Below are 25679 nucleotides of genomic sequence, written 5' to 3'. Positions count from 1 at the left end.
AGGTGAGCAAAGTGAATCCTGTACAATGGAACTATTCATACAATATGGGAGAAAAAAAAATAAAAACTCAAAATTTCTGTGAATGAGTTTTCAAAATCTCCATCAAGATTTAGAATGACAACGGATATTTTACACAAGTCTGTACAAAACGTTTTAAATGTGAACTTAAATCCAAGTGACCTACTGTGCCAGGACCTTATCTCTGAGTAATGCTTAAATTGATCGTAAGATGGTAAAAATGTTTTATAGCCCTGCATTTAAACTTCAGATAAATAATTTCTCTCAGTCATTATTGCAGCATTAAATAAATGCAAACAATTCGGGTCATTCTAATTGACCAAACAAATCAATGAACATCGCAGTTAGTCTGATATTGTGCTAGACAGTGCATGCAAGCTACTGGTTTCAATGTGATATAAGAAATGCTTGTTTCAAAAGTTATCTGCTGCCCAGAGCGCTGAAAACAAAACACAAAAACCTAAACAAAGACCCATAATAAAAATAAGTCTCACTGCTTTCCTATGAGCCACTCTGCGGTTATTACTCGCTGCATTGTTACGCACTGGTTCGCCTGCAGCACTAATTATTTTTCCTGTTTATTTCAGACTGTTGATAAGTCTACTATTAGATTTAATGAAAAAGAAACTGCCAAAGAACAAACGAGTTCACTAAAAACGAGTTCTCTAAATTACATACCGCATTTAGCTCCACAGATGACAGAGGTCGGCTAGCATAAATAGGGTGCATAAAGTTCAAGAAATTTAATAACATTCAGAGAAACAGGCTAAACTCTATCCAGTGTTGATGCCACGGCTCCAGGCGTCGGATTTGCGCACGGCAACACGTATAAAGACCGAATCCTGTCTCGGGGAGTTGTGCAGAAGTCAGTTTTAGTTTCCATGGACCGTCTACAGGCTGCATGACTAATCATTCTGTTGAGTGGCTATTTGATGATATTCATGTTGAAAGAGCTGCAACCCTGAAATTAGTCATCATTTAATAGAATTCACCGTAACGGGCGGCGGGGGGGAGGATGCTACTTTTCACCAACACAAAACAGCCTCAGATAAAAAAATTTAAAAAAAGGAAGACCGATTTTGGTTAAAAAACTTCAAAATGAAAGAGTACCATTTTCAGCTTATTTCTGTATTTGATGATTCAAAGCTTCTTATGCTTTTATTTGCACAAGAGATACCACTTCCCTTTGTGTGACACCAGCTGAATATGAAAAAGGGGGTAGCAGATAAAACACAGCGTGCAATGACTCAAGCACAACCAGAGGCAAAGAAAAGCAACAGCGGTAAAGGCGCTGCACCATGTTCGACAACAGCTGGCCAGGGGCAGACGAGTGAAGTGTCATTTTGAATCTTGCTCCTCAGTCTGCAAAGGAAAAGCTATGAGGTTGCGGGGAACTAACAACCAGAAGTTGAAAATGAGAAGAAACAAACAAAAAAACAAAACAAAAAAAAAAAACGAGACGGAGAACGACTAACGGATAACGCGTGAAGGAAGACCGTCGCTCGCTCCAGCAGTTCTCACCCGCAGTGATGCAATAACTCACTCTGTGTTCGGCGTCACTGTGACGACAGGAGGTGGAAGAAAAACCACATGTGCTTATATACACGCAGATAATGCCAACACCATATACTTGAAATGCAACAGACGAGTCTGTAACTGAAGGCGTGAAGGCCTGAATAATGAAATGGACATTAAAAAATAAAAGGAAGCTGCAGAGGCACAGCAGACACCAACACTTCCACAGGGCGTGGAGAAAGTAGGCTAATGTCTGCGGCTGCGTATCTTTTATCACCAGTATGACAGCTTCACCATATACCGGGCTATATTTAGAGGTGAGAATATATATGTGCACATACATCGAAATGGACCTTCTTCTCCATTCACATAAAAAGAGGTAACAAGTCAGTTAGAAGATGGGGATTTTCTGATACGCTTGATGAAACGAGTAAGATTAAGTTCAGATAATACATTTAAAAACTGCTGAATAACTTGAGATTTTGCTGAATGCAAAAGTCCAGCGAAAGGTGTGAAGCTTAGATAGAGTTCGGTTTAGTTTATGGATTAGTGTGTGTCTGTGAGAAAGAGACACTTATTAGTTTTGGCAGATCCTGCTCTGATGCATCAATTTTTTATATAAAGGGTTGCCGTCAGCTGGGCACTTAATATTGCGTGGCAGGAGACCATTAAAGAGACAAGTGGACATCAAGAGATGGGTTTCGTTCTTTTAAACAGTGTAGAAGAAACAAATACATTTGGTTTTTGTTAGCAGCGGGTTAGTTTAATGTCTCCCCACCCCCATTTAGCTTAAAGTGAAATCTCAATGTAATGAGGCAATTAAATTGAGAATTAAATTATCGAAATCTTCTCAAACACTTCTAAGAACAGAATGAAACCACGAAGGTCATGGCTTGTACCTCACTCTGAGCTCTTATAAATAAATCAATGATTAGAAGCTGTTCAGAACATGCAGTCTGACTCTGCATTCCCTAGATAAGCAATGTCTGAAAGATTATGATTTATCCTATTTTTTTCTCACTTATTTATGAATACTTGTACTTGGATTTTTTCACACCATTTTTTTTTTTTTCGCCAAACACCTCTCTTACTGTAATTAACGTGATGTTGAACCAGATCAGTCACTCTGGCAGCATTTGCAAAGTGTTTGTGACGCAACAGCTCGTCCATTAACTGGCACAAAACACAGCATTAAAATATCACTTCAGTCGACGACTTTCTCCCATCGTTTCCTGTCCAATTTCTCACTCATTTTTACAATTCTGCAGCTCATATTTTGGGGCTGTGACAGTATGACAATTTCGCATCGTTATCATTGTGTTCAGGGTGCATGCACTTATTACCCGGAGCTGATTTTATTGCACTAAACAGTTTGTATTTTAAATCTACATTTGATTGTTAGTTGTTGTTTTTTTTTTTTGTTTTGTTTTGTCTTCAGGCTATCAAAAAGTGGAGCATCTAGGCTTGGATTCAGGATCTCTCAATTAGAAATGAAATGCCTTCACTTGATGAGCGACACTCTGAGACTGCGTCATGCACAAGAAACATGCAAGTCAGGGATGTGTAATGTATACAAGTCCTGGTTTTATTCTCGTAGTTTTAGAATTATTGTATTTTCCTGCCAAAAGCAAATGAAACTCCGTTGCTCATGTGCCTCCGAGATGTTTTGTTAGCGCTGCAGGGTTGCCGCATCATGAGTAGTTATCTCACATAGGTGTAGTAGCTCTGGATAGGAACATTATGCAGTTTTTCTTTCATGACACCAAACTAATCTTACTCAATGTTTAACTTTCAAATAAGAAAACTTGGGTAACACTTTATTCGAAGGGGCGTGCATAAGACATGACATAACACCTATTAAGAACATGAAGGAGTCTTCATGAATGTTTATGACTGTTGTCATGAAGTGTCATTCGGTAAACGATGACACTTTTAATGCAAATGTGCATTAAAAGTTGCATTAAGGGTGTCCAACTTAGCATTATTTGGCAAATAATTACATTTTTATGCAAAGTTGTATTAAAGCGTACGTTAAAAAATCAAATAAGAGAGCCAGCTTTGCATTAAGTGTCATTATTTGGCAGCTCATTTTAATTGAGCTTTTCAGACGTTTGACTAAAATGTAATTGTGGCTCAGCCCCAGTCAAAATCAAGCCTGTTACTCCAAGAAACACATTAATGAAAACACAGTGTATGCTCTCAGACACATTAGGATACGCTTATAGCAGTGAAAACAGTGCAAGTTATGATTCAGTATTTTACAGTTGACGTTTGCCAGTTTTGTGTGCGTGTCTAATTACATGTTTATGTTGGCGCCCACTGAAAATATATTCATATTTTAGCTTGGTTAAACATTACATCGCATAGTTATTGTGGTTTATATTTTTTCATGTTGGATTGGAGTTCAGTGATGTAAATTGTTAATATTTTTAATAAAATCTCCTAATATTTTGCATTCGTATCCAGAGCAGTTCTGTGTTTGAGGCAGACCAGACAGTATGCGTCCGGTGTGAGAGCGGTCTAATGTCAATGCTTGGACTTGCATTTGCCCTCCAAGAGTTGAGACTGGAGTTGTGTTTTGGAGGAGAAAAAAAAGCAGATCTCTAAATATCTCTGCTACAGATGATTGAGTTGGGGCTAAAACATAATTACATTTTAGTCACAAGACTGAAAACGAGCTGCTAAAGATAACTCTGCTGTTTACCTCTGGATGAGAGGAGATTACATTAAAATGATTTGCATCTGTGCTGGTGTGAACAAGCTATTTAGCAAAAAAACAAGGTACTTTTCATTCTGGTCAAAGAATGGATAATGATAAATTCATACAGCAATAATCACCATACATTTTGCACAACTAACAGATCTGAGATAGCCAACACGCTGATCTAGTGAGTCAAAACCACTCAGAGTTCTGCTGTCCATAAACTGGAGAGAAGGAAAGGCGGAGGTATCAGACAAAGGAGATTTTGCTCTAAATGCAAGACGAGAAGACAGATACCATGAAACAGAGACAGCAGCGGAGGTGCATATGGCCGCAATGGGTTTGCAGTCCACGTCTCACAGTTGTGGTTCTCGCAATTACTGCTTTTGTGAAAGGAACCAACACTCCCCTTCGCTAACACAGCAGTGTGCGTCTTACTGCCTGTGCCATGCGGCACAGAGCAACTCGCAGGATTCCGGCTCAGTTTATTGTGAACATTCCTAAAGACTCGCAAAGTAGTCGCTCTGTTTCTCTTTAAATATTATGAAAACAAAAACGATGAACGTCAGGACGAATGGTTAGCTCAACGGATAGAAAAAAAAAAGGTATAATGTTTCCAAAATACATGCTACCTCCATACTTCTTCCTGTTCCTGTTTGAAAATCCCAACACTGTAACATTGGCATGCTAAGTAAGTCACGGCACTTCCTGTTATTTAAAAGTTTGCGACATTGAGCAACCATAATAAGCCCATCCAGATCAATAGTCGCGATGAAAGACACTTTCCTGGGAAAAATAACAGGATGTGGATGGGGAAAATATATCTGATGTGGACTGAAAAACATACAAATACCTTTATAAACATAAATTCATTTGTGTCCCATTTAATCAAATAAAAAAAAGAGTTACTTTATCCGTTTTCTCCATAAAAGATTTGTATAAGTGACAGGAAGGTCCACCAGGAAGCAAAAAGATGACTAGAAATTAGATTTAAAAGTGTTTTAGCACCTGCAATTATGAGCATAAATGGATGATGAACGAGCGGAACGAGTGGGACTTGACAAAAAGAAGATGAGGGGGAGGGACGAAACAACCACTCCAGAAGGAACGAAAGGAACAGAGAAGCAGCAGGAAGGATGTGAAAAAGAAGCCGTGATGAAAATGTTACAGCGCACAGATTGACAAAAAAAAAAAAAAAAGAAACGAAGGAGGAAGAGGGAGAGAAGTGGCCGAGTTGAAAGGAGAAGACAATGATGGAGGAGAAAATTACTCGAAGGTGGGAGCACCCCGAGGGCATGAGGTGGACATTTGGTTATGAGATGATGCGGATAAATTGGGAGGCACAAGGACTTGGGGAACAGAAACGAGAGGGGAGGGAGGGAACGAGAAACAAAGTGGTGAAGACTCATTAGCCTACGCAGGGCTGGTACATTAAGTCTTCCCTGCTCTAGTGTTTTATCGCCCCCACTCCCCTCTCCTTTTGTTCTCCAGAAATATCCGAGTGGGCGGAAGAGAGTGTGTGAGGAAGAAGAGGAGAGTTGGACTACAAGTCAAGTGATGACAGAGAGGCAGAAAACAGGAAGACGTGTGACAAAGAGTGGAGAGGAGCAGAGAACAGGCCTGGTGTCTGAAGCAAAGTAAACAAAAATAATAAAAGAGGCTCATCTCAATAACTTATAAAATCACTAAGTAAAAAAGTTAAAACTCATATGTTTTACCAATTCATTGCACAAAGACTACACATTTGGCAAATTTGTTCTAGAAAAAAAAAAGGGGGAAAGACATTGCACCTTGACTTTATTTATGAGATTGGACAGACTAAAAGAAAACGGAACAAGACACAGCTTACCAAATTGTTGTCAGCTGGGAAACAATTTACAGTTCTCTGAAACCAATCTTAGGCCATGCTGAGCTTGGTTTCAAATCAGTCCATCTTTGGCCTCTGGTTTGAACTGTAGCCTTTTTGTCTCCCATCAAAGACTTTAAACTTTAAACTTTCTATTTCAGATTTGAGGACAGACCACCACCCTGTTGATGCTCTCCTCTTCACCCCCCCTTACCCACCGTCCATGCCTCTTTTCCTTGCCGCTTCTGTTTATTGACAAACCAAAGAATATTGGAAACAATCATCACAAACAATCAATTATGCAGAAGAAACCTTTTACTGCAGCCATTAAGAGTTTAAAAGCCACAATTTGGATTTAACTTCAGCATAATGTTCTGCAGGGAGGACAGTTTCCATGTAGTTCTTTTTCAATTGGCCTTAGTGGCCAGCTTTGTTTACGTCAATGTTTATATTTCAATACATATTTTGTTGCATCTTTTGTTAATTATTATTATTTTGACACATTTTTGATGCACAGGACAACCACAGGCTTGAGAGGATTGTAAAACCCATCTAGAGTCAAGATTGAGTAGAGCTGCAGGCCGATTACCGTATTTTCCGCACTATAAGACGCACCTAAAAACCTTCAATTTCCTCAAAAGCCGACAGTGCGCCTTATAATCCGGTGCGCCTTATATATGGACCAATATTGAGCCACAACAGGTCCAGCAACGGACTTTACCACAGGGGCCGCGTTTCATTGGCTAATGCCCATTTTAGGTCACAGTGCAGCTACCACGTGCGTGACCGTCTCACAAACACAAGCTACTGTAGTAAACATATGCTAATGTACATTCAAAACCATGAATGCCGACTTACCCAGCCTTGCAAGAACAACAGGCATCAGTGATCTTGTCCACAGCTATATTTATGCTGAGGGTGTGAGGATCTGCTGTTTTCCTCATCTATCGGTAGCTTTTAGCTGTGACGCGCACAATGTTGGAGGCATCCAGTGGCTCAAACACCTTGATGTCGTCCAAAAAAGATGACATGAACTTGTTGGTTCCCCTGTCCATTGTCGTGGCTGATATGTTGTGAAAATCCGGCAGAAATGCTACGCTAATTAACTCAGATCGAAATGAAAGACGTCATGTTTACACAGACATGCAGTAGGCTGCTTACGTAGTTGGTCCACTACGGTAAGCAGCCGCCTACTTCTTTTTCCCCCGTAGAAGAAGTGGTGCGCGGTGCATGCTGGGATAGTTGTCAGAACACTGGTTTGTTAATAAAGTTTGATAATACATTTAAAGGGGGGGAGGGGCAGGGGAAGAGAGACAGAGACTGCAGCGGCAGCGTGTCGGTTGGTCTGTGTTACCCAGAAAGCAGTTGGGCATAATATCGCAACACCAACACCGTGAGTGAAACAACGGCTGGGCCAGCCTACTATATAAAGTACTCGGGGACCATTTCTTTATTAATGTGGATGTGTAATAATAGAGTATGAAGCGTCTATTCTATGCGCCTTATAATGCGGTGCGCCTAATGTATGAAAAAAGTCCTAAAATAGGCCATTCATTGAAGGTGCGCCTTATAATCCGGTGCGCCTTATAGTGCGGAAAATACGGTACCTCCATGACACATTAAAAATGCGTTTAGTTTTTTGTTTTTTTTGTGGTATTTTATAATATTCACCAAATATTAGAAAAAGCAAATTATGAATTTTCATTAGCTGTAGGCCATGCCACAAAAAACACTCTTCACACTTATCTACATTTTGAATTGAATTCCTGAAATGCAATAACTTTTCAATTACTTTTGGTTTTACTTCTCGAAAGGGAGAGTTAGAGGACATATTAGATATTTAGGAATGTTCATCTCTTTAAATACAAGATGTGATTGCTGAGTGAAGGCTAACAAAAAAGGATTTTGGATAAAAATAAGTATTACTGAAATAATTGTGACAATTCAGGAAAATAGTGCGCATTTAGGGGGATTAAATTAGGACACGACGTATTTGTCAAAATTAGAAGAGCTTTTTAAAGAGATTTCCTGAAAGTCTGTCAACAAAAGAAGATACAAAAGTATCGCAAGCGGATTTTAATATCCAATTTAAGTGAGAAAGAGCCGAATGGATGACCATCTAATATAAAATAGAATAATTTGACAAAGAAAAGGGATAGAACAAGAAACAAAGCAGGGATTTATGAAGAGATGAAGAATGACAAGTATCACCTTAAAAACATGACTTCTAATACTCATCAATAACTTGTTTTGGATTTATTCCTCCGATTGCTTTTCACCATAAATCTCTTCCACCATTAGTGTTTTATATCAGTGACACACACTGTCACACACACACACACACACACACACGCATCTCATGCTTAAGGTGTGGCACGATGCCGCTAAGACACAATTTGCTGTGAAAGCCCGGGTCAAGGTGACTCCAAGCGCAGGAGCCAGTGCAGAACAAACAAATCATCAAGTGGGGATTTAACCAGCAGCTGCTGACACCAGTCAGAAACCAAACAACACCCAGACACTCTTCAATCCCACAGCTGAACCCCTCACCTTTCAAAGTACGAGCTGAGACACCTACACAGAGGCTTTTCCCATCAACTGCTGCTCAGACTTGCAGGCTAAAGCAAACAAAAATACACAGAAACAAATAACAGGGTGAATAGTGCCTATTTTCTTCTGGAGACTGCCCCTACCACTCCCTGTATTCAGAACTGAATTCAAAACATCAATGCGGTCCATCCGCCCTCCTGCCCCGATTCATCCGGCTCACCTTAGTCAGTCGAGCGCATGTCTGGCCAGTCAATAAAAATCCCGCAGCATGGTGGAGGAGGTCCTGAACAAAAGGAAGAGGCTGTAGGGACACGGAGAGGCGCAGGAAACAACGAAGGGGGAGAAAGGCAGAGAGAGGGACAAAAGATAGAGGGATGGAATAAAAAGGAAAAGAGGGAGAGGTAAAGAACGGTCCAGACAGGCTGAGAGCTCTCCACAATGTGAGCAGCGAGGGAGTGCGAGCACCAGGTGTCAGCACGCATACACTCACCGAGCCGAGCCGAGCCGAGCGCGCACACACATGTACTCGCATACCCACAAAGCCGAGCAGACAGGCAACTCTCTCTCACTCTCATTCGCTTCCCACCTCCTCCTCCTCTTTCTCCTCCTCCTCCTCCTCTTCTTCTTCTTCTCACTCTCTGGCAGGAATAACTCTCCTCATCCTCCCTCTCACTCTGTAGTCAGAGTGGAATTCCTTAACCACTTCAAAACCAAAGATCCCGAAATCCAAAATGTTTCGCCATGTTGTTCAATGACACTTCTTGTGATTGAACAATATTTGATAAAAGACGAAAAACAAATCATCTAAATTTGGTGAAAAGTAACCCCTCCCCTCTCTGTGTTAAATCACAAATCAACAATGATTAACTGGATTTCCCAACCAAAATTACTAAGAGTGACTATTTACACCTCACGTGGACTCTGTTGGCAATTTCCAAGGCAAAAACCACTGCCTACTAAGAGTCGTGTATTTGCCAAAAACTTATTTATGAGGCAAGAGAAAAAAAAATAATTTGAGGGGGTGCGAGGGTGTTTTCTGTTAGATCCGTCTTAAAACTTAAAGCTAGACTAGAACATAATTTCCATCATTATACAGTCAGACAAAATGCAACAGTATTTGGAATGAACAATTTTCGGATCTTAAACTAGCCCTCCAAGCTTTACAACCCTCAAATATGGAGGAATTAAAGCAATTCTTTAAAGAAAATTATTGTGACGCAAGAGAATAATTCATACATTTTGCAAAAATTGGTGCTACCAAACTGCTGCCACCAAAAGTGATAAACTAGTTATTGGGTTTAGGGGAAATTGCATTTTCACATCGGGCTAGATATTAAGCATATCTTTGTCTGACATCAATATTTATTTAAGTTGATATGTGTTACCAAAAAAAATGCAAAAGCAGAAGAAACATGTAACAGGAGCAAACACATTTCCACAGCACAGCAGTCTCCTCCTTTTTGCCACTTGGGGCCAGGGCAGGAGAAACAAATTGTAAATACAAACATGATCTGGCAAACGTGATGCCAAACAGATTCTTGTTTATGCATCTAGTTTTGCATGAAATCCAGAGGGAAATTTTCCACTCCAGCTGCTAAATTTGCAACGACTTCAAGCAGCTTTCTGTTTGCTAACATTTGTCTGCTGTTCGCGTGATGTGAATTTATAGGCGGTTTACAGATTTTTTTTTTCCACTTCAGACCGCATCCTTTAATTCAAGTTTTCAGTTCAGCTGAAATTTGCAGCATCCAACATGGAGAATCTAATTACATTTTGGAAAAAGTACCTGTGGTCAGATGAGACAAAGATCAAAATGTAATTTTTTTTCCCACAGTGACATGATGAAGGTTCACAAGTCAACCTAATGGGTTTCAAATACCATAGCGTCTTTCAAGTATGGAGGTGAAAGCATCATGCTGTGGAGCTCTTATGCTCCCGGTGATAGTTGTGCACAAAGTTAATGGAAAAATGAAGGAGGGGGAAATACGTTAAATACTTCCATTCTTCCACTTACTTTAATCAGGCAAAGTTGGGAGTTCGAAGAACACAATGATCCAAAATACACATCAAAACCGGGTTTGGAATGGATAAAGCTTCAATTTAAATAAACTCTGCCAAATATGCAAATAAGTGTGGTTAAAGTTTTGGATTTTCAAGGCTATAAAACTCATGAGGTTTTGCCTAAACTTAAAGGGAAAAAAAAAAGTCAGGAATGATTTTTATTTTTCAAAGATTTTTTTTTTCTCATGAACAAATATAATTATCAGTCTGGTTGCTTGAAAAAATCATTTTCATATTTCATATATTGTTTTCCTCAATAAAATCTGGGATCTTAATTATCTCCCTTCTCAAGTACATCGTCATCTTTTTTACAACCATTAAATACAAATAAAACAGCCATAAAAGGAAACAACACAACATATAGGTCAGGGTAGTAAGACCTGCTAAATATAAGTCACACTTCACCCTCTTATCTTCATTAAGCCTTCATCTTTAGATGAAGATAAACCCGGAACCCCTAAAACACACAATTAAATCCTGAAGGTTTTCTCCTTAAAGCCTATGTGAATGTGTGAAGGGAAATTGAGGACAAGAGCCATAGACGGAGAGCAAGAAAATAAATAGACCAAGAGGTGAGGGAAGGGAAAGATGCACGAGTTACCACTATTGACGTTGTGATCAGAGACGGAGGAGAGGTTATACCAACGCTTCTTTACCCACGCGTCATGCTGCCCACTCCGTACCGCTGATGCTGAAATGCACGGCTCCCATGACAAAAGAGCAGCATGCGAGAGAGAGACTCCTACAGATTCCAGAGCCGCTCTCTATTTAAATGTCACTGTGCTCCAACACAGCAAGTGAAATCACTCAGAGAGATTGCGAGAGCAGCCGTCATACTGCTGTCAGTGGGATACTCAAGACCCTGCTGAGGGTAGTCGCAGAGTTGAGAGGGGAAAATCCCACAAATAACTGCAAAGGATTTATATGAAAGTCAAACATTTCTTTATATTTAGCTTACGGGGAGGCGGGCTTTGTTTCCCTAAGTCTAAGTGAATCATTCTCCAGGCTTTGTTGAGTTCTTTGGACAATAGGCAGTTTCTTGGTCACAACACCCAAAGGTTCAGCCACAAAATGGCTTCTAAACCTACCATAATCAGGAAAAATATGAGTTTGTACAGGAGTAGGCTCAAGTTAGAGTCATCACATAGAGTTCAGACCTCACATTCTTTCTGGATCGTGAAGAGATTGGTTTAAGCGAAGGATATTAGCTGCCTAGGTATAAAAACAAGAGATGGACTCATCAAGAGTTTGCTGGCTGATCTAATTTTTAAAACATAAACGTCAGCCAAATGAAAAAGTGTGTTGAATCACTGCTCAATATAGGCACTTAATGCTTTTAGCATGGGACGGAGGCCAACAGCCTGGGCTGAAGTGTTAAGGAAGCCTCAGTTGCTTTACGCAGCCTTCAGTGTGTCTGCATTGTTGTTGTTTTTTTATTTTTTATTTTTTATTTTTTTTGGCTAATACTTCAAAGATCTTCTCATGTTTAGGTCAAGCCAGTTTACAGGCCATTCAACTTCAAATAAAATGCTAACTTTACCTTCACTTATAAAAAGAAGACTTTTACCACTGACAGCAAACCATTGCTTTTTCTCCTTAGTCCAGATAAGACATTTATGATGCTGTCTCTGCTGTAAGAAGTGGGTTGACATGAGAAATGTGGCAGTTGTAAAAGAAAAAAAAAAAACAAAGACATCCATGGTCAATGCCTTGAAGCTTAACTCCAAGAAGAAATAATTTTGTAACGCCTTAAAAATACAGTACATAAGGGATACCATAAAAGATCACAACTATGTCTAGCTCCTTTGATATACAGAAGCTAGAGGACATTTAAATCTTTTGCACAACATGGGACGGAACCAGAAGTACTCCGTGACGAAGGCAGACTTGTGGCTCAACAAATGCAAAAAAAACCCCGACAAGGACGTGCTTCACTGCGATTATACTGTCGATTGTGATACAAATGGAGCAACAAGCAGCCGAGTACCATCAGCCGCAGTGAGTGTGGCTTATTACAGCAGATCATACACTCGACCGCATTGTTCTGTTTTATTCAGCAGTTGGTTTTGAGAGAATAGTGTCTTTGCAGTGCGCTTTGGACTGAAACAGCGTGTTGATATAAGCAGGTACCTCATACTTCCAAACTAAGAACACTGAGAGTCGGTTCTTTAACACACTAGCGAGTCTGGCAGATTCAGCCTCTCAGGCTTCACCTGTTGTAATTGGATGCAACACAACTGCCAGAAAAATTTGTCTGCTCACTTTCGCATGCAGCAGCTGTGCTTACACTAGTGGCCGTCTTCGTCCAATCGCTGTGTCGGCGGTTTGCAGAATCCAGGCAGGAGATGAAACACTGCTGGAGACGGGAGCAAATGTTTTGGCACCCCTGGCAGGATGCACAAAAAGCCTTGAAATTGTATTTCACACTGAAAAAACACCTACTTGTAATTTGAGTGTATTTATTCAGTGTATTGCAAAATGTACCAATGGAAGCTATATGCTTTAAATAACATTTTAGAAGTTTCTACCTTAGCTTTCAGGCTTCCTTGAGGCTGTTGACATTTCAAAATTGAGTATTTTTTTTGTGTCAGAAATGTTGGAAGCTCAAAATGATGAGCTTCCATCATTTTGGTGAAAATCTCACTCTTTCTGTTTGCCACAGCCTGAATCAACCAGACTACAAACTAAGGTTGAGTCTTCTTTACTTGGTAAAATCTTCCACACAGAAGAGTGTTGTCACTGCAGTCTTGTAGCATTTAAAAACCTTCAAAACGTATTTCTTGCTAAAAAAAAAAGAAAAAAAAGAAGAAGAAAGATAAAAGATCCACATGATAGAAATTAGATTTTCTCATGACATGAAGTAAGAATGGGTCTTTGGGAAGGCGGGAGAGTTTCCAAGCTGTCACATTCCTGACCTTGAAGGACTTAAAAAAGGTCCTTTAGTAAAAGCGTATGGACGGCTGAGACAAGGGTGGTATGTGCATCATGCAGCTCCGTTGAAGCATAATGATGGGCCCATAAGTGCCTCCCACACTCCACAAGACATCAGAAAGCCGTTTCCGACACTTCGGTCACGTCGTCCATCTCAGCCCCCACACCCTTCTCGACGCTCCGTCGACAGTCTGAGTGGTCTTTGACCTTCAGTGTGCTTTCGCTTTGGCACCGCTTTCGTTACCACAGTTACCCAGACGAGGACACAGGTGCCAGCTGATGAGGTTAGCTGTTTTTAGCGTCCAAGCCGTCCACCTGATGGACTGGTAAATTATGTCTGACCCCACGAAGGAAGTGACTCCTCCTCATCCGTTTCAGTTTCGCAGGAAGGTCGCTAAGGTTGGTAAAGAAGAGCATTATCATGCTTCTTGCAGGCTTCAGAAAGAATAATGAACCTTCTGCAAAGAGAGAGAAAACACGCAAAACTATCATCTAACGAGGATAAAAATCAGCTTATTGAGAAATAGGCAAACAGTTTTGTCTTTGACTTGAGAAGCTACTCAATGCGACCAACTCTCTTTTGGACCAGTCTATTAACATAGCACCATTACTCTCATAGGACAGTTGTGTTGGCTCACAGTTGCCCAGGCAACACAGCATAAAGGCACCTCAGGATGTCAACAGCTGAAGGGTGAAAGTTAAATGACATTGCAGAAGAAGCTGAAGAAGGTCATAGACATTAGTCTGTTGTTCTTAGTAACCAAAATGTCAAAGCTCCCCCTTCAACAGCTATGAACCACACTGGCAGAATCTTTGTGTGAAGAGCACTGCAAATAGGTTATTGAGCCACAGCATGATATAGAAATGAGGTTTAGAAAATGTTCTCCACTGTGCAAGTGTTTTAAATCGGCAATTTCTGATTGCAGCATTTTCAAAAGCTACGCCCTATCACCAACTATTTCTCTTTAAAATCTACAACATAAGAATATCTAAGAACATTTTTTTTTTTTTTTACAGCCTGCTTTGAACTAAATAGTCAAAAATGACTAAGTAGCAGATGTAACATCTTACAGTGTGTCAGAGAGCATTAATAATGTTTCACAGGTCAGTATTTTTAGAAAACAAAAGCAAAATTATGATCTGTCCGACCAGCCAGTGACTGGTCGTGCCTCATCAAGCTAAAAATGGGATGATTTCGGCACAATATGATTTCTTCACAAAAAAATGCTCTAGTGCTCAAAGTCATAGTGTTAACAGCATTGCTCTCATAAAGCTCATGACAAAACAAATTATTTTTGCTCACAGGAAAAACAGGTCCAAGTGATTTGACAGTTCAACCAATAATATCCCCATTTGTTTCCACCACATTCCCCTCTTAGCCCTCCTACTTTTTTCATACATATATACAAATAATTTCTTATTCATGAAGCTAACCACAGCGTGTTATTTAATTTCTCATCAGTTAAGTATTTAGATGAATTAGAGAGATCATGATCAAAAACTTAATTTAACTGAATTGTATATATTTTTTGAAGATGCTGCACCACATTTTGACCAACGGTATTTATTTTCATCAAGATATCCAAAACGTGAATGGGACCAAAACATGTCCCACATTCAGTAAGCCACCCCCCTCTGCAGGAGGACGGTGATGCCGCCTGTTAACAGGATCTGGTTCCATTCACTTTTCCTTCGGTTCATTAATACAGGAAGGAAGGGAACATTCTGCGGAGCAGTCGGTGCCAATCTGTCGCTCCGTGGAGATCAGCCAGAATCGGCTCCTGTTCAGCCGCTGCCCCTCCTCCGGGAGTTTCTTACATCTGATAATATTCCACAGGGGCAAACCTTTTTATCTCAGTGCGTATAATCCAGTCTCTAATGTTTAACGGTTTATATTGTATAGCTTGTTTTGAATGTGAGCAAGCAATATATATGTAAATGTACATCTGCATATAAATGTTTTGCAAATTCAACTCTGAAGCACATCAACTGCTCTGCAGACGTTTACAAATGTCTTTAAGCGAACGCAGAAATAGAATAAATAATTAATATGAAAATGAGCCGATCTGGGGATAATTGTTGATCTATAGATCAGAGTTTGCAGAGGGATTGCACATAAATTAAAACACCAAATTCCAAGACGTCATTAAATACGTTTGGTCACAGAAACTGTGAGTGGAGTTGCAAAAACATCCCGATGACACATGCTAATTTATTGTGTTGATAATAAAAAAAGAGTGAAATGAAAACCAGAGCAGTTTTGTGGGATTTTAAGAAAGCCATAAATGAGCAGAAAAGTGGTGACAAGAGTCTTGAATGATGCCATGCAGAAAATCAATTAATAAGGACTCACTGTGCGGAACAGAAGTACTTTAAGCCAGCAACCATGACAACAGCAACAAGACAAAGCCTGGTACCGTTATGAGAACTCGCAGTCGGTGCAGCCGGGCTTTACGTGTTGTTCAGAAATGCACAGTAACCACATTTAGGCTGCATTAGGCCCCCTGCTTTGCTGTGTCACGTCTTGCTTGTGCTTTGAATCTCAAAGCATGTTTGCTAATCTGATGATCTCTAATTAGATTTTTCAACTACTGTGGAGAATGAGCCATCAATTAAGACTCCTGTAATTAGAGGGGGCCAATTTGATTCCTGTCAAACAGCTGCTGCCTTCAGACTTTTAGAGTTACTGGAACCGGCAGGAAACTGGAACTGTTCATAAACAAATCGATACTCGGACACTAATTGATACTAACAAAAAAAAACAAAAAAACAAAAAAAAGCCAGTTTCTGTGGAGTTTAATAACTTGAGAGTTCTGATACAAGCAGAGCTGCGGTAGCCTTCTCCATATTATTTTGTTTTTAAGTTGTCTTGTATTACGTAGCGAAAACAATACAAGACAATTTCTCATGTTGCCCAAGCCTATGTTAAAGCTATTAACATAGTTCTGGAACAGGCTGTCAAATGGCCTAATACAGTTGTTGAAGTTGGTTAAAGTCACATTTCATGTTTGTTAGTGTAAATAAAGAATTGCTAGTGAAATAGCTCTGCCAAGCAAATATTAGCAGATTAACTTAGATTCCTAAAAAACAGCATGTTTCATTCTGTATCGTTTAGAAACTACTATTTTTCTTTTACCCTAGACAAGCAAGATAAGTGCAAGTTCATGTATGTTTTGTTTTTTCTTTCCAACCACAGTTCTTCATCCCGTCCCTCTAAAAGCCCATTAGTCATGCAAAATCTTCCTGTCCAGACACACCAACCTTTCAACCCCATTCCTCGTTTTGTAATCAGCCGATGCCATAACCGTAATTGCAGTGTCAGGCTGTTGACTTTGTTTCAAGTCCAGTGCCACTTCTCCACCCCTTTGACGGGAGGATGAAAATGATGGCGGTGGAAAAATAACTCGGAGCCTCGGTAAAACACAACAGCTCTATACGTGCATCGGATATGACAACACGGAGACAAAAGGGAACAATTTCAAGTTGTACAATTTGAATTATTGCTTTTTTTGCTTTCAAAATATAAATCACAGAAACTCCCATCTGTTGGGATCTGAAAATGGTCTTTCATAAAACGACAGTTATATAAATCCTAACCTCGTCTCAATCAAACAGGGATTATCTCTGTAGTTTTAAATCTGCCACTCACCATCATAGCAACTAGTGGCTAAGACATTTTTTCCCGCTCTGTTCAGATTAGCGGGTGGATTCTCAAACCCAAAGTCCAAAGAAGTCCTCAAACTGCTTCAAATACAGTGCAGACAATCATTTTATCTCGCAATCTCTCTTTTGAACTGATTTTCAGCAGTCTGTGCACGCTGTACGGCAGCTCTGTTTGAGAGAAAACTCCATTCGTTGAGCCGAGTGCTTTGTCCCATAGTAGCAGCAGCAGCAGCAGCAGCGCTCCCTGCCTGTCAGGCACAGATAAGTCAGCCTTGTTCTGCCCCTGAAAGAATTAGACCAACGAACGTCTAGTTTTGATTTTGCTTCTAAATGCAGCTTCATTAAGAGCTTTCTAAGCAAGTGTTCACAGTTTTAAAGGCAGAGAGGCACATGATGCAGATGCTGCAGAGCAGGAGACAGATTGCAAGAACAGATCCTGTCTGCTGGGATGAGTGAGTTCCCTGCAAGACGACTGCAACAGAGAAGCAAAACAGCAGCGGATACTCCCGTCACGCAGCACCACTCTGCACACGCGAAAGGCAAGAGACGGCACAGTATTTGGTAACGTCAAGTTTTCTTCGAGCTCGAAGCCCAGCAGACAGGGACGTCACAACACTCAAGTAGTTCCACCTGTTCTGGGTTGTTGCAGTCTGGGAAATCCTCTGCTTCGGTGAGTTTCAAGACATTTGGTTGCATTTATTCAAGAGTTTGAAAGAAAATACTTTTTTTTTTATGTGTGATAATAAAGTTAAATAGATGACATAAGATGCATTTTGTGATAATTTGCTTGTCAAATTGGCACACATTACTAAAGCAGGGATGAAGATCATCACCTTTGGAGGGACGACACCTAAAGAGATCGAAGCAAAACCCTAATTAGGGGAAGAAAAATGCTTTGAAACTTTTACAGGACAGTTGTAAAATGAACAAAACTAAACTGAAGTAGTAACAAATTAGTCCACGTGGAAGTGAGAAAGCTGGGTTCTTATTTATTTTAATCCCAAATTATAATTATAATGATAAAAGTAATACAAACAGGGATAGATGGACCAACAGTATTAAATCTAACTGAGGCAATGCAGGTTTTTGGTGAAAAAAATAATAGTTAGCACAGATTTTCTACACCATTCTGTGTTTTTAAAGATAAGATATGTTTGATTAGCATTTAGCTGTGTTTTACATCATCTAAATCAGGTCTAATCATTCCCCATACATCTACATTAATCTAGTGATCAAGTACAACTAAAGTACAGTACAGATTTCTCAAAAACAATGAAAAAACACTACAGTTTAGCGTCAATAAAACGCTCAACAGCAAATGTTGAAGTGTTATAAAGTGTCATAAGCTGGTATGTCCCGCCTTTCAATCGCTCACCTTCTACTGAAAACTGTAGACAATGTTTTCTTCTGACTTCAAAATAAGAGTACATAAATTCCCTTTGAGCGATTACACCTGAAGACCTCTGACATGGGCCATTTAACAATTTTAATCAATGCAATAAATCAAAAAATGTGAAGTTTTAAACAACAAGATGGAAAACCACTAACTGAAAGCCTGAAAAACGGGGGCCGGCTTGGAAATTCCCTGTTGTGCTTTTAAAATGACTATTAACGGAGCTGCTCCACTTGGCGTAGCATTCTTTAAATACCATAAAGAAGCCGGATTTAAGTTCCGACAACAGGACTGAACGCCTTGAAAGAGAAAAGATGAAAATAATAGTGTTGTTACCATCCCGTTTCACCCGTTCCTCCTCCTGCACAGGCGCAGTCTGACGGTTTCCACATTCACATAGAGCGATGGGGGTTTCCCAGTGTTATCTAACCTTCTAAACACAGGGTCATGTCCTCCAAGCTTTGTAGATTTTTTTTATTTATTTATGTAGAACTTTTGAAAACCTAGTAGAAATAAATTCTAAAAGGGAATTCGTTCAAATCCACTTGCTCGCATTTGTGGATTTTCGGTTTACTTCTGCTTCCAAAAATAAACCGAGAAGCCTCGTCGACACCTCCCGCAGCTGACGGGCAGATGCGTCATTGTTTGTGACGGGAATCATAAGACGCACTCACCGCTGCTGCGACTCTTGCGGTTGGCCTTCCCCCCCGTCAGTAGCATCTTCAAGCTGTTCCTAAACATGACTGCGGCAGCGGAGATCCGACTACAGAAAGAAACCTGGTGGGAGAGAGCAAAGAAAATACATGTTAATCTTTTTGAAGGAGCCTTTTAGCACGGTCGGATGTCCGCACGGAAATCCGACTGTCAACAGTAGAAATAATCAGTTGAAAGCTTTATCGGCGATATCAAGAGAGTGCTGCACAGCTAAATTCTCCAGATAGGAGAGAAGAGGGGAAGCTTCAAAAGGAGTTAGTGTATCAGGAAAACTGAAGTGGGGAAAATCCCTTTCACGAACGCTTGATCTTATCTCCGTCATCAAAGTGCGAGATCAAGTGCCTCCTTGTAATTAGAGAAGAATAGAAGGAAGTACAAGTGGGTTTACAACACATCGTGGAGAAAGATCCCCCCAGCCTTCACTTTTATTTGGTAAACAGAGTGCGGTCAGTGGCAGCGCCAGGTGAAGGATGACGATTACGAAAAGTCAAACTAATTCGGTAGCATGTATGGAGATGGAAGGGAAAAGGCAAAACACGAGTACAGACACAGAAACACAACTAAGCACTGAAAACAGAATAAGTAAAAAGCAGTTTGAATTGTTGGTATGAATAAAAAAAACACTATTATTTATTGTTCCAAGTTTATAGAATCTACTGTAAAGTGATTGAGAAAAGAAAGCGTAATAATAAATCATTTAATATGTTGCACTAGCATACAACAGTAAAGTTAACATCCTGACAATATTTTCTTTTTCACAACTGAGTCGGTGATTTCCTCCGGCCCTTACCCTCCTCCACAGCGCCTCACATATCTTTGATGCGAACCCTTTGTTGAGTAAAGCGCATGGCAGCAGATGTTCTCCGTTAAGTGGCGGTTACTCTGTAAAGCCCCCACAGTTAAGGTCCAGCTGTGGACCCAAACGATAGATAAATATATAAATTAAAAAAAAAGAAGAGAGTAAAGGCATGAAAAGGCTCTTGAAAAGCCCTCCTTCTCCTTCATATCCCACTTTTCTCCACAGTTGCGATATTCCACTGACTGTAAAAGGGTCTTTAAAACACCCACGATCTTCATATTACCTCCACTGTGAGTGAAGCTGGAGGAATGGATGATATCACCTTTACGGAAGCACCATCGGCCACAAGACTCACATCAGTGCATTTCAGGTTTTCTGCCACACGTTTCTGGATTTCTTGGAAACAGCGGTGAACTGTAGGACTTTTATTACGTAAAGCAAAGCTTATGAGAGTCCATCTCATCTACGTCGGTCAGGTTCCCTTATCTGTGAGAAGAAAACTTAATGCAGACACACGACTGACCCCTCTCTTCCAGCTGGAGGTTGGTTGAAAAGCAGCATCAAATTCATCCCACAGGTTTAAGGTGACAGAACACTTTTTTTTTGTTTTATCGAAACTAGTCAATTCCCAGGCCTCTGGTAGAGGACCCGAGCTCAGAGAAGCGGTGGATGAGAAGGGGATTTTTTTTGTATTTTTATATATATATATATATATATATATATATATATATATATATATATATATATATAGCTAATGTGCCTTTCTGTTATAGACGTGAAGAGAGTAAAGAGGCAACAGGTCAGATCTGAAAATATATTCCAAAGCAGTGTAAGAGTCAACGTAGCAACACTCAAGCTCAATATGAAACATGAGTAGCAAACAACCCCATTATGACCGGTTTGGATAGCCTGCAGGGCATAGGCTAAGCTGTGATAATACAAACCTGAAATCTTAAAAAGCTATGACTCAGTCAGTAAATACCCACTGTAACTCTGTCAGCTCCTCCTCGCAGTAAAAGGGCTACAGAGAAAAAAAAAAAAAAAAAAAAAAAAAAACGTAACAAAAATGACTCCAGTAAATGTGTTTCCATATGTTTAACCATGAGCAGAACAGGAGCGGCAGTTCGCCGTTAACAAGCTGCCAGAGCAGAAAATGAGAAGAGATGTTGCTGTCTGTTTCCAGGAAGAGAGAATCAATGTTTAAAATCTAAACAGGACAGGACAGAGTGTGCAAAAGAGAGAAAGAGAGAGAGAAGCTCACACACAGCGTTTCATCTGAGGGTATAAGCGTTCACCTCTCCCATTCCCACTCTCTCTGACCCTCTGTGCCGGCCTTTATGAAGGGAAGCCAAGAAGCAGCATGCTCTCACAGATTCAGAAATGTGCGCAAGCGGATGCAGCCCATCTCAGGATCCTCCACAGCCTGCTCCTAATGCTCATTCTGAGTGTTAAAGCCCCACTTAAAGGCACATTCCCAGGCTTGCATGAACGGCTTTCAGCAGCTAAATGTGACTAAAAACAGCACATTTGTTTGTTCTAATGAAAAATTTACCGAGCAGCTTGAGATGCTTGTAAGCTTTGCTGGAAAAATAAAGCCCTGTAAACATGCTCCAAAACAGAATGCTTTGCAAAAGTATTCACTCTCTCTGAATTTTTCACACATCATAGCCACGAAATCAGTGGTTCTTGTGTGATATAACAAATATAAAACAGAAAAAAAGAGAAACAATTACTATGAAGGGTTCTCATGATTGGAAATTTAAATTTTTGCCCATTGTACCTTGCAGAGTAGCTCACATTCAGTCACATTAAATGGAGAGTGCCTGTGAACTTTAGTTCGTTTGTTTTTTCTGTAGAGCATCCCCACAGGAGGTTTCAGTTCAGTTCAGGTCTCATAGGACCAGAGCTCTTTCCTCCACTTTTGCTGTGTCTCCTACACAGTTGGGGGCAAAATGCAAACTCACAGCATTCTGCAAGGATTTTCATCCTGCAATTTTATTTAATTTTTTTACATAATGACCAGGTTTGTGGAGAGTTACCAATAGTTGTCCCGCCAACAGATTCTGCAACCTGTGCTGCAGATCCTCTGGAGATACTATGACAGTAATGCGGTCTTCTTGGTTGCTTATCAATACTCTTCTTGCCCAGTCAGTTAGCGTAGGTGGACGGCATTGTCCCAGCAAGTTTGCAGTTGTTATTTCTGCATGCGTTTCTTCAAGATCGGATCACAGTAACAAATTATTCACGTTTAAAAACATCACTGGACCGTCCGGGGGTTGTACAAAGGGATGCCGACTAACTTCTGATCTACCACACTGCTCCCTATCCAGCTCCACTGGCTTCCTGTACACTGATCTTAGTTAATACTTATACGGACTTAATGGTCAAGCGCCTCCAGAGGTCTCAAACCGTTTGCATCTACATGTCCCTGAGGTAAAATGACCAGGCTCTGCTGGCTGTACCACATTCAAAGTGAAAGAGTCTTTTTAGCAGCAGTAGAGGGGCTCTGAAACCCTCTACCCTTTAGTTTGATATCTCCGGACTCTGACGACCTTTCAAAAAGCAACTAAAAACTAATCTTCTTAAAATTGCTTTCCATTAGCTATTGGATGCAGCAATATATAATGTGTATTGTAATGACAAATGTCTTGAAAGCCACTATAGACAAACAGCAAATGCGATAGATTTTCGCATTTGCCTTCTTTTCCATTTATAGATGCTTTTTCCATAACTTAACACCAATAAAATCTTGTTCTTATCTTTACCCCTGACCTTTTTACCTTGGTCTTCCTGATGCTGTTTGTTAACCAATGTTCTCTAACAAACCTCTTTGCCCTACATATAATATTTCAAACATCTTTTGGAGAATCGGAGGCTTCAAAACATGCTTGACAAAAAGCCCCACCATGGTATAACACTAAGAAATCTGAGTTAACACAATACCATCACCTTAAATGTCATATACTGCATCTTTGTAACGCACAAGTTTAAAATTTAATCGGCCTCTAAATTTTTTTTAACACAAAAGAAATCTGGCCAGCAGAAGGTGTATGCACTCCCTCTTCTGAGTCGGAGCCTGGCCTAAGATCTGCTGTGACCCTCCATTAATTACAAAGCTTATTTTCAATCAATGAAGTAGCCTTTAATGGGGCCAGAGATGGCAAAGGCCAGTGTCACAGGGCATCAAATTGGATTTATCTCATCTTACCCTTCTGCCTTCGAATTAAAACCCATCCGAAAGGAAACCACACAGACTCAATGATACGATTAGAGTTGGGGGGGGGGAGACACACATTTCCCAGAGGAAGGCACTTACTGTGATTAACATTAAAACAAAAGCCACAACAGACAACAAAGGACTTTAAAGAGATTAAAATGAATTCTGTCTCAGGCATAAATTGGGCACATGTGTACAAATCAAGAAATCTGTAAAATACAGAGAAATGACTGTGCTCTTCCTGAAGATGGAAGAAAAATGTGTTTAAAAATATCTAATTAGGTGTCTCCTCCCGCCCCCCCACATCAAAAACAATGAGCAGCTCAAGATAAATGAAGCATCGACAAACCGGAAGACTAATGCCGCGGGCCCAGAGGGATGCACGTTTCTTCAGGCAATTACAGCGCAATCTGTCAGTCTGACAAGGAAACATAAATGTCAAACCTTAATCAAATAAGAACAATGGCAGAGAGGAGTGGATTTCTGACTATTTATCTAATAACGGCAGTCTCGTTGAGACAGAGTAGCCCGGAATCCAATCATTTCTTCAGTTCGAGGGGGAGGACTAAACATGGACCTGATTATTAAAGGAGAACCTTCCTGCCACATCGCATCGGGTAAAGTCGGGAAACAACCATGTGCATTTAAAAAGAAGAAGAAGAAGAGAAAAAAAACAAACTAAATTCTAACTTCACTTATCTTCCCGGCGGTAGACACTCCCCACCATCAGACAGGGATAAATCATAGTCTCCACTTTGAAGATGGCCATGGGAACAGAGCTCCATAAATCACACTGATATCAATAACGGGAAGTGTCAGGGCCTGGCTCTCACCGTCGAAGTTGCACGAGGCAATGCAGAAATCACTCAGGGTTGCTGCTAACAAAGTTTCACTCCTGCCCCGCAATGGATTATTTATTAATATGGATTTATGTCCTTTCATTCTGTGCCGCTGCTGAGGGGAAGGTGATGATATCTGTATCACAATGAAGGAAACGTGGCTGTGATCAGTCACAGGTGAGACAGCTTTCAAACCTCCTGCAGGGAAAAATTAAACTGTTAAAAACTCTTCATCTTTCTAGGCTACTTTTAGGATTTGCCGCAACCTGCTGATGGCTTTTTTTTCCCCAACACTTTCTGATTTTTTTTTTTTTTTTCCCCATGGTTCAACTGTTGACAAAGAAGCCACAGCTCTCTACGCTCAGTTCATTTTCAGTTTCTTAGAAAATGATAACATAGTAATGAAATGATAATATTACAGAAGACCAACAAAAAATATATTCTTAAAATAGAAACGTTGCTTTATTACCACTGCATAGCACACGCAGTCATGAAAGACTGCTGAACTGACATTGACCCATCAGGATGTCATTGACACCATTCTCAATGTGTGTAAGGCACAAGAGGTCATTGATATAGAAGCTGGCTGTTCACATAGAGTTCTATCTAACGACAAATAAAAAGTTGCGTGGGAGGAAAAAAGGTGACACAAAATCTTATTTTGAGATGAAAGCAAAGCTTGTATTTCCTTTGGATACCAAGCTACCAGACTGTAGAGGAAGAGTGAAAAGGAACAGAATAATGTTTGAGGGGAAGTGAGACATTTCTACTGTCAGTGATGGTTTTGGGGAGTCATGTCATCTGAAGCCATTCTGAAAACCCTTTATGCTTCCGTCTGGTGGCAAAATTTACAAAGATGCTAATCAGACTCTACAAGTCTTTAAAGAGCCTTGAATCATACGAGTTACAACACTAAATTTCTCTTTGTGATCAATAACATATTCCTGAATCTTACTGGAATTTTCCATTAAGAGTTGGCACCTGCCCACACTTCAACAAGTGTCAACACCTGCTTTAATAACCACAATGTCGCTTTCCTTGATCAGCCGGCAAACTGGATCGATCTAAACGCAGCACAGAACCTGTACCATATTGTGAAAAGAAATTAATTGCTCACGTCGAAGAAAAATATGCCATTTTAGTGTCCCGATATCTGGTTACGCCTTCAGTTTTTGTAGCCAAATAAGAAAAAGAATGACCGACCAACCTGAAACGGCCAGAAAACAGCTGTCAGTGGACATCCTGAGCGTGAAGAGATTTCTTTAGTAGGTTAGTTCAGATATGTGGACTCTCTTGCATTCCTGGCTGCACTGCTTCACTGACCTTTTCAGGTAACTCCTCCTAAACAGGACCAACAAGTTATGGGTCAGGGCCGATCCCTTTATAGTCCATACCAGCTAAAGCCAAGTCGAGTTGTACTAATAATACACTA

The 25679-nt window shown here is 40.3% G+C and overlaps 1 protein-coding gene across 1 annotated transcript in view; it reads right to left on the bottom strand.

Annotated features, from left to right (window-relative positions):
* tanc2b (tetratricopeptide repeat, ankyrin repeat and coiled-coil containing 2b) overlaps positions 1-25679 on the bottom strand; it is a 155341-nt gene that overhangs the window by 98317 nt on the left and 31345 nt on the right. The window contains exon 3 of the mRNA XM_014989907.2: positions 19353-19455. Coding sequence (XP_014845393.1) covers positions 19353-19419 — 67 coding nt within the window. The 5' untranslated portion in view covers positions 19420-19455. The remainder of the gene's footprint in view (positions 1-19352; positions 19456-25679) is intronic.

This window comes from Poecilia mexicana, unplaced genomic scaffold (assembly GCF_051168715.1).
Source record: "Poecilia mexicana isolate PSO_F unplaced genomic scaffold, ASM5116871v1 scaffold_19, whole genome shotgun sequence".
NCBI lineage: Eukaryota > Metazoa > Chordata > Actinopteri > Cyprinodontiformes > Poeciliidae > Poecilia > Poecilia mexicana.
The sequence above is the reverse complement of the archived record's forward strand: the minus strand, read 5'-3'. Positions and strand labels throughout refer to the sequence as shown.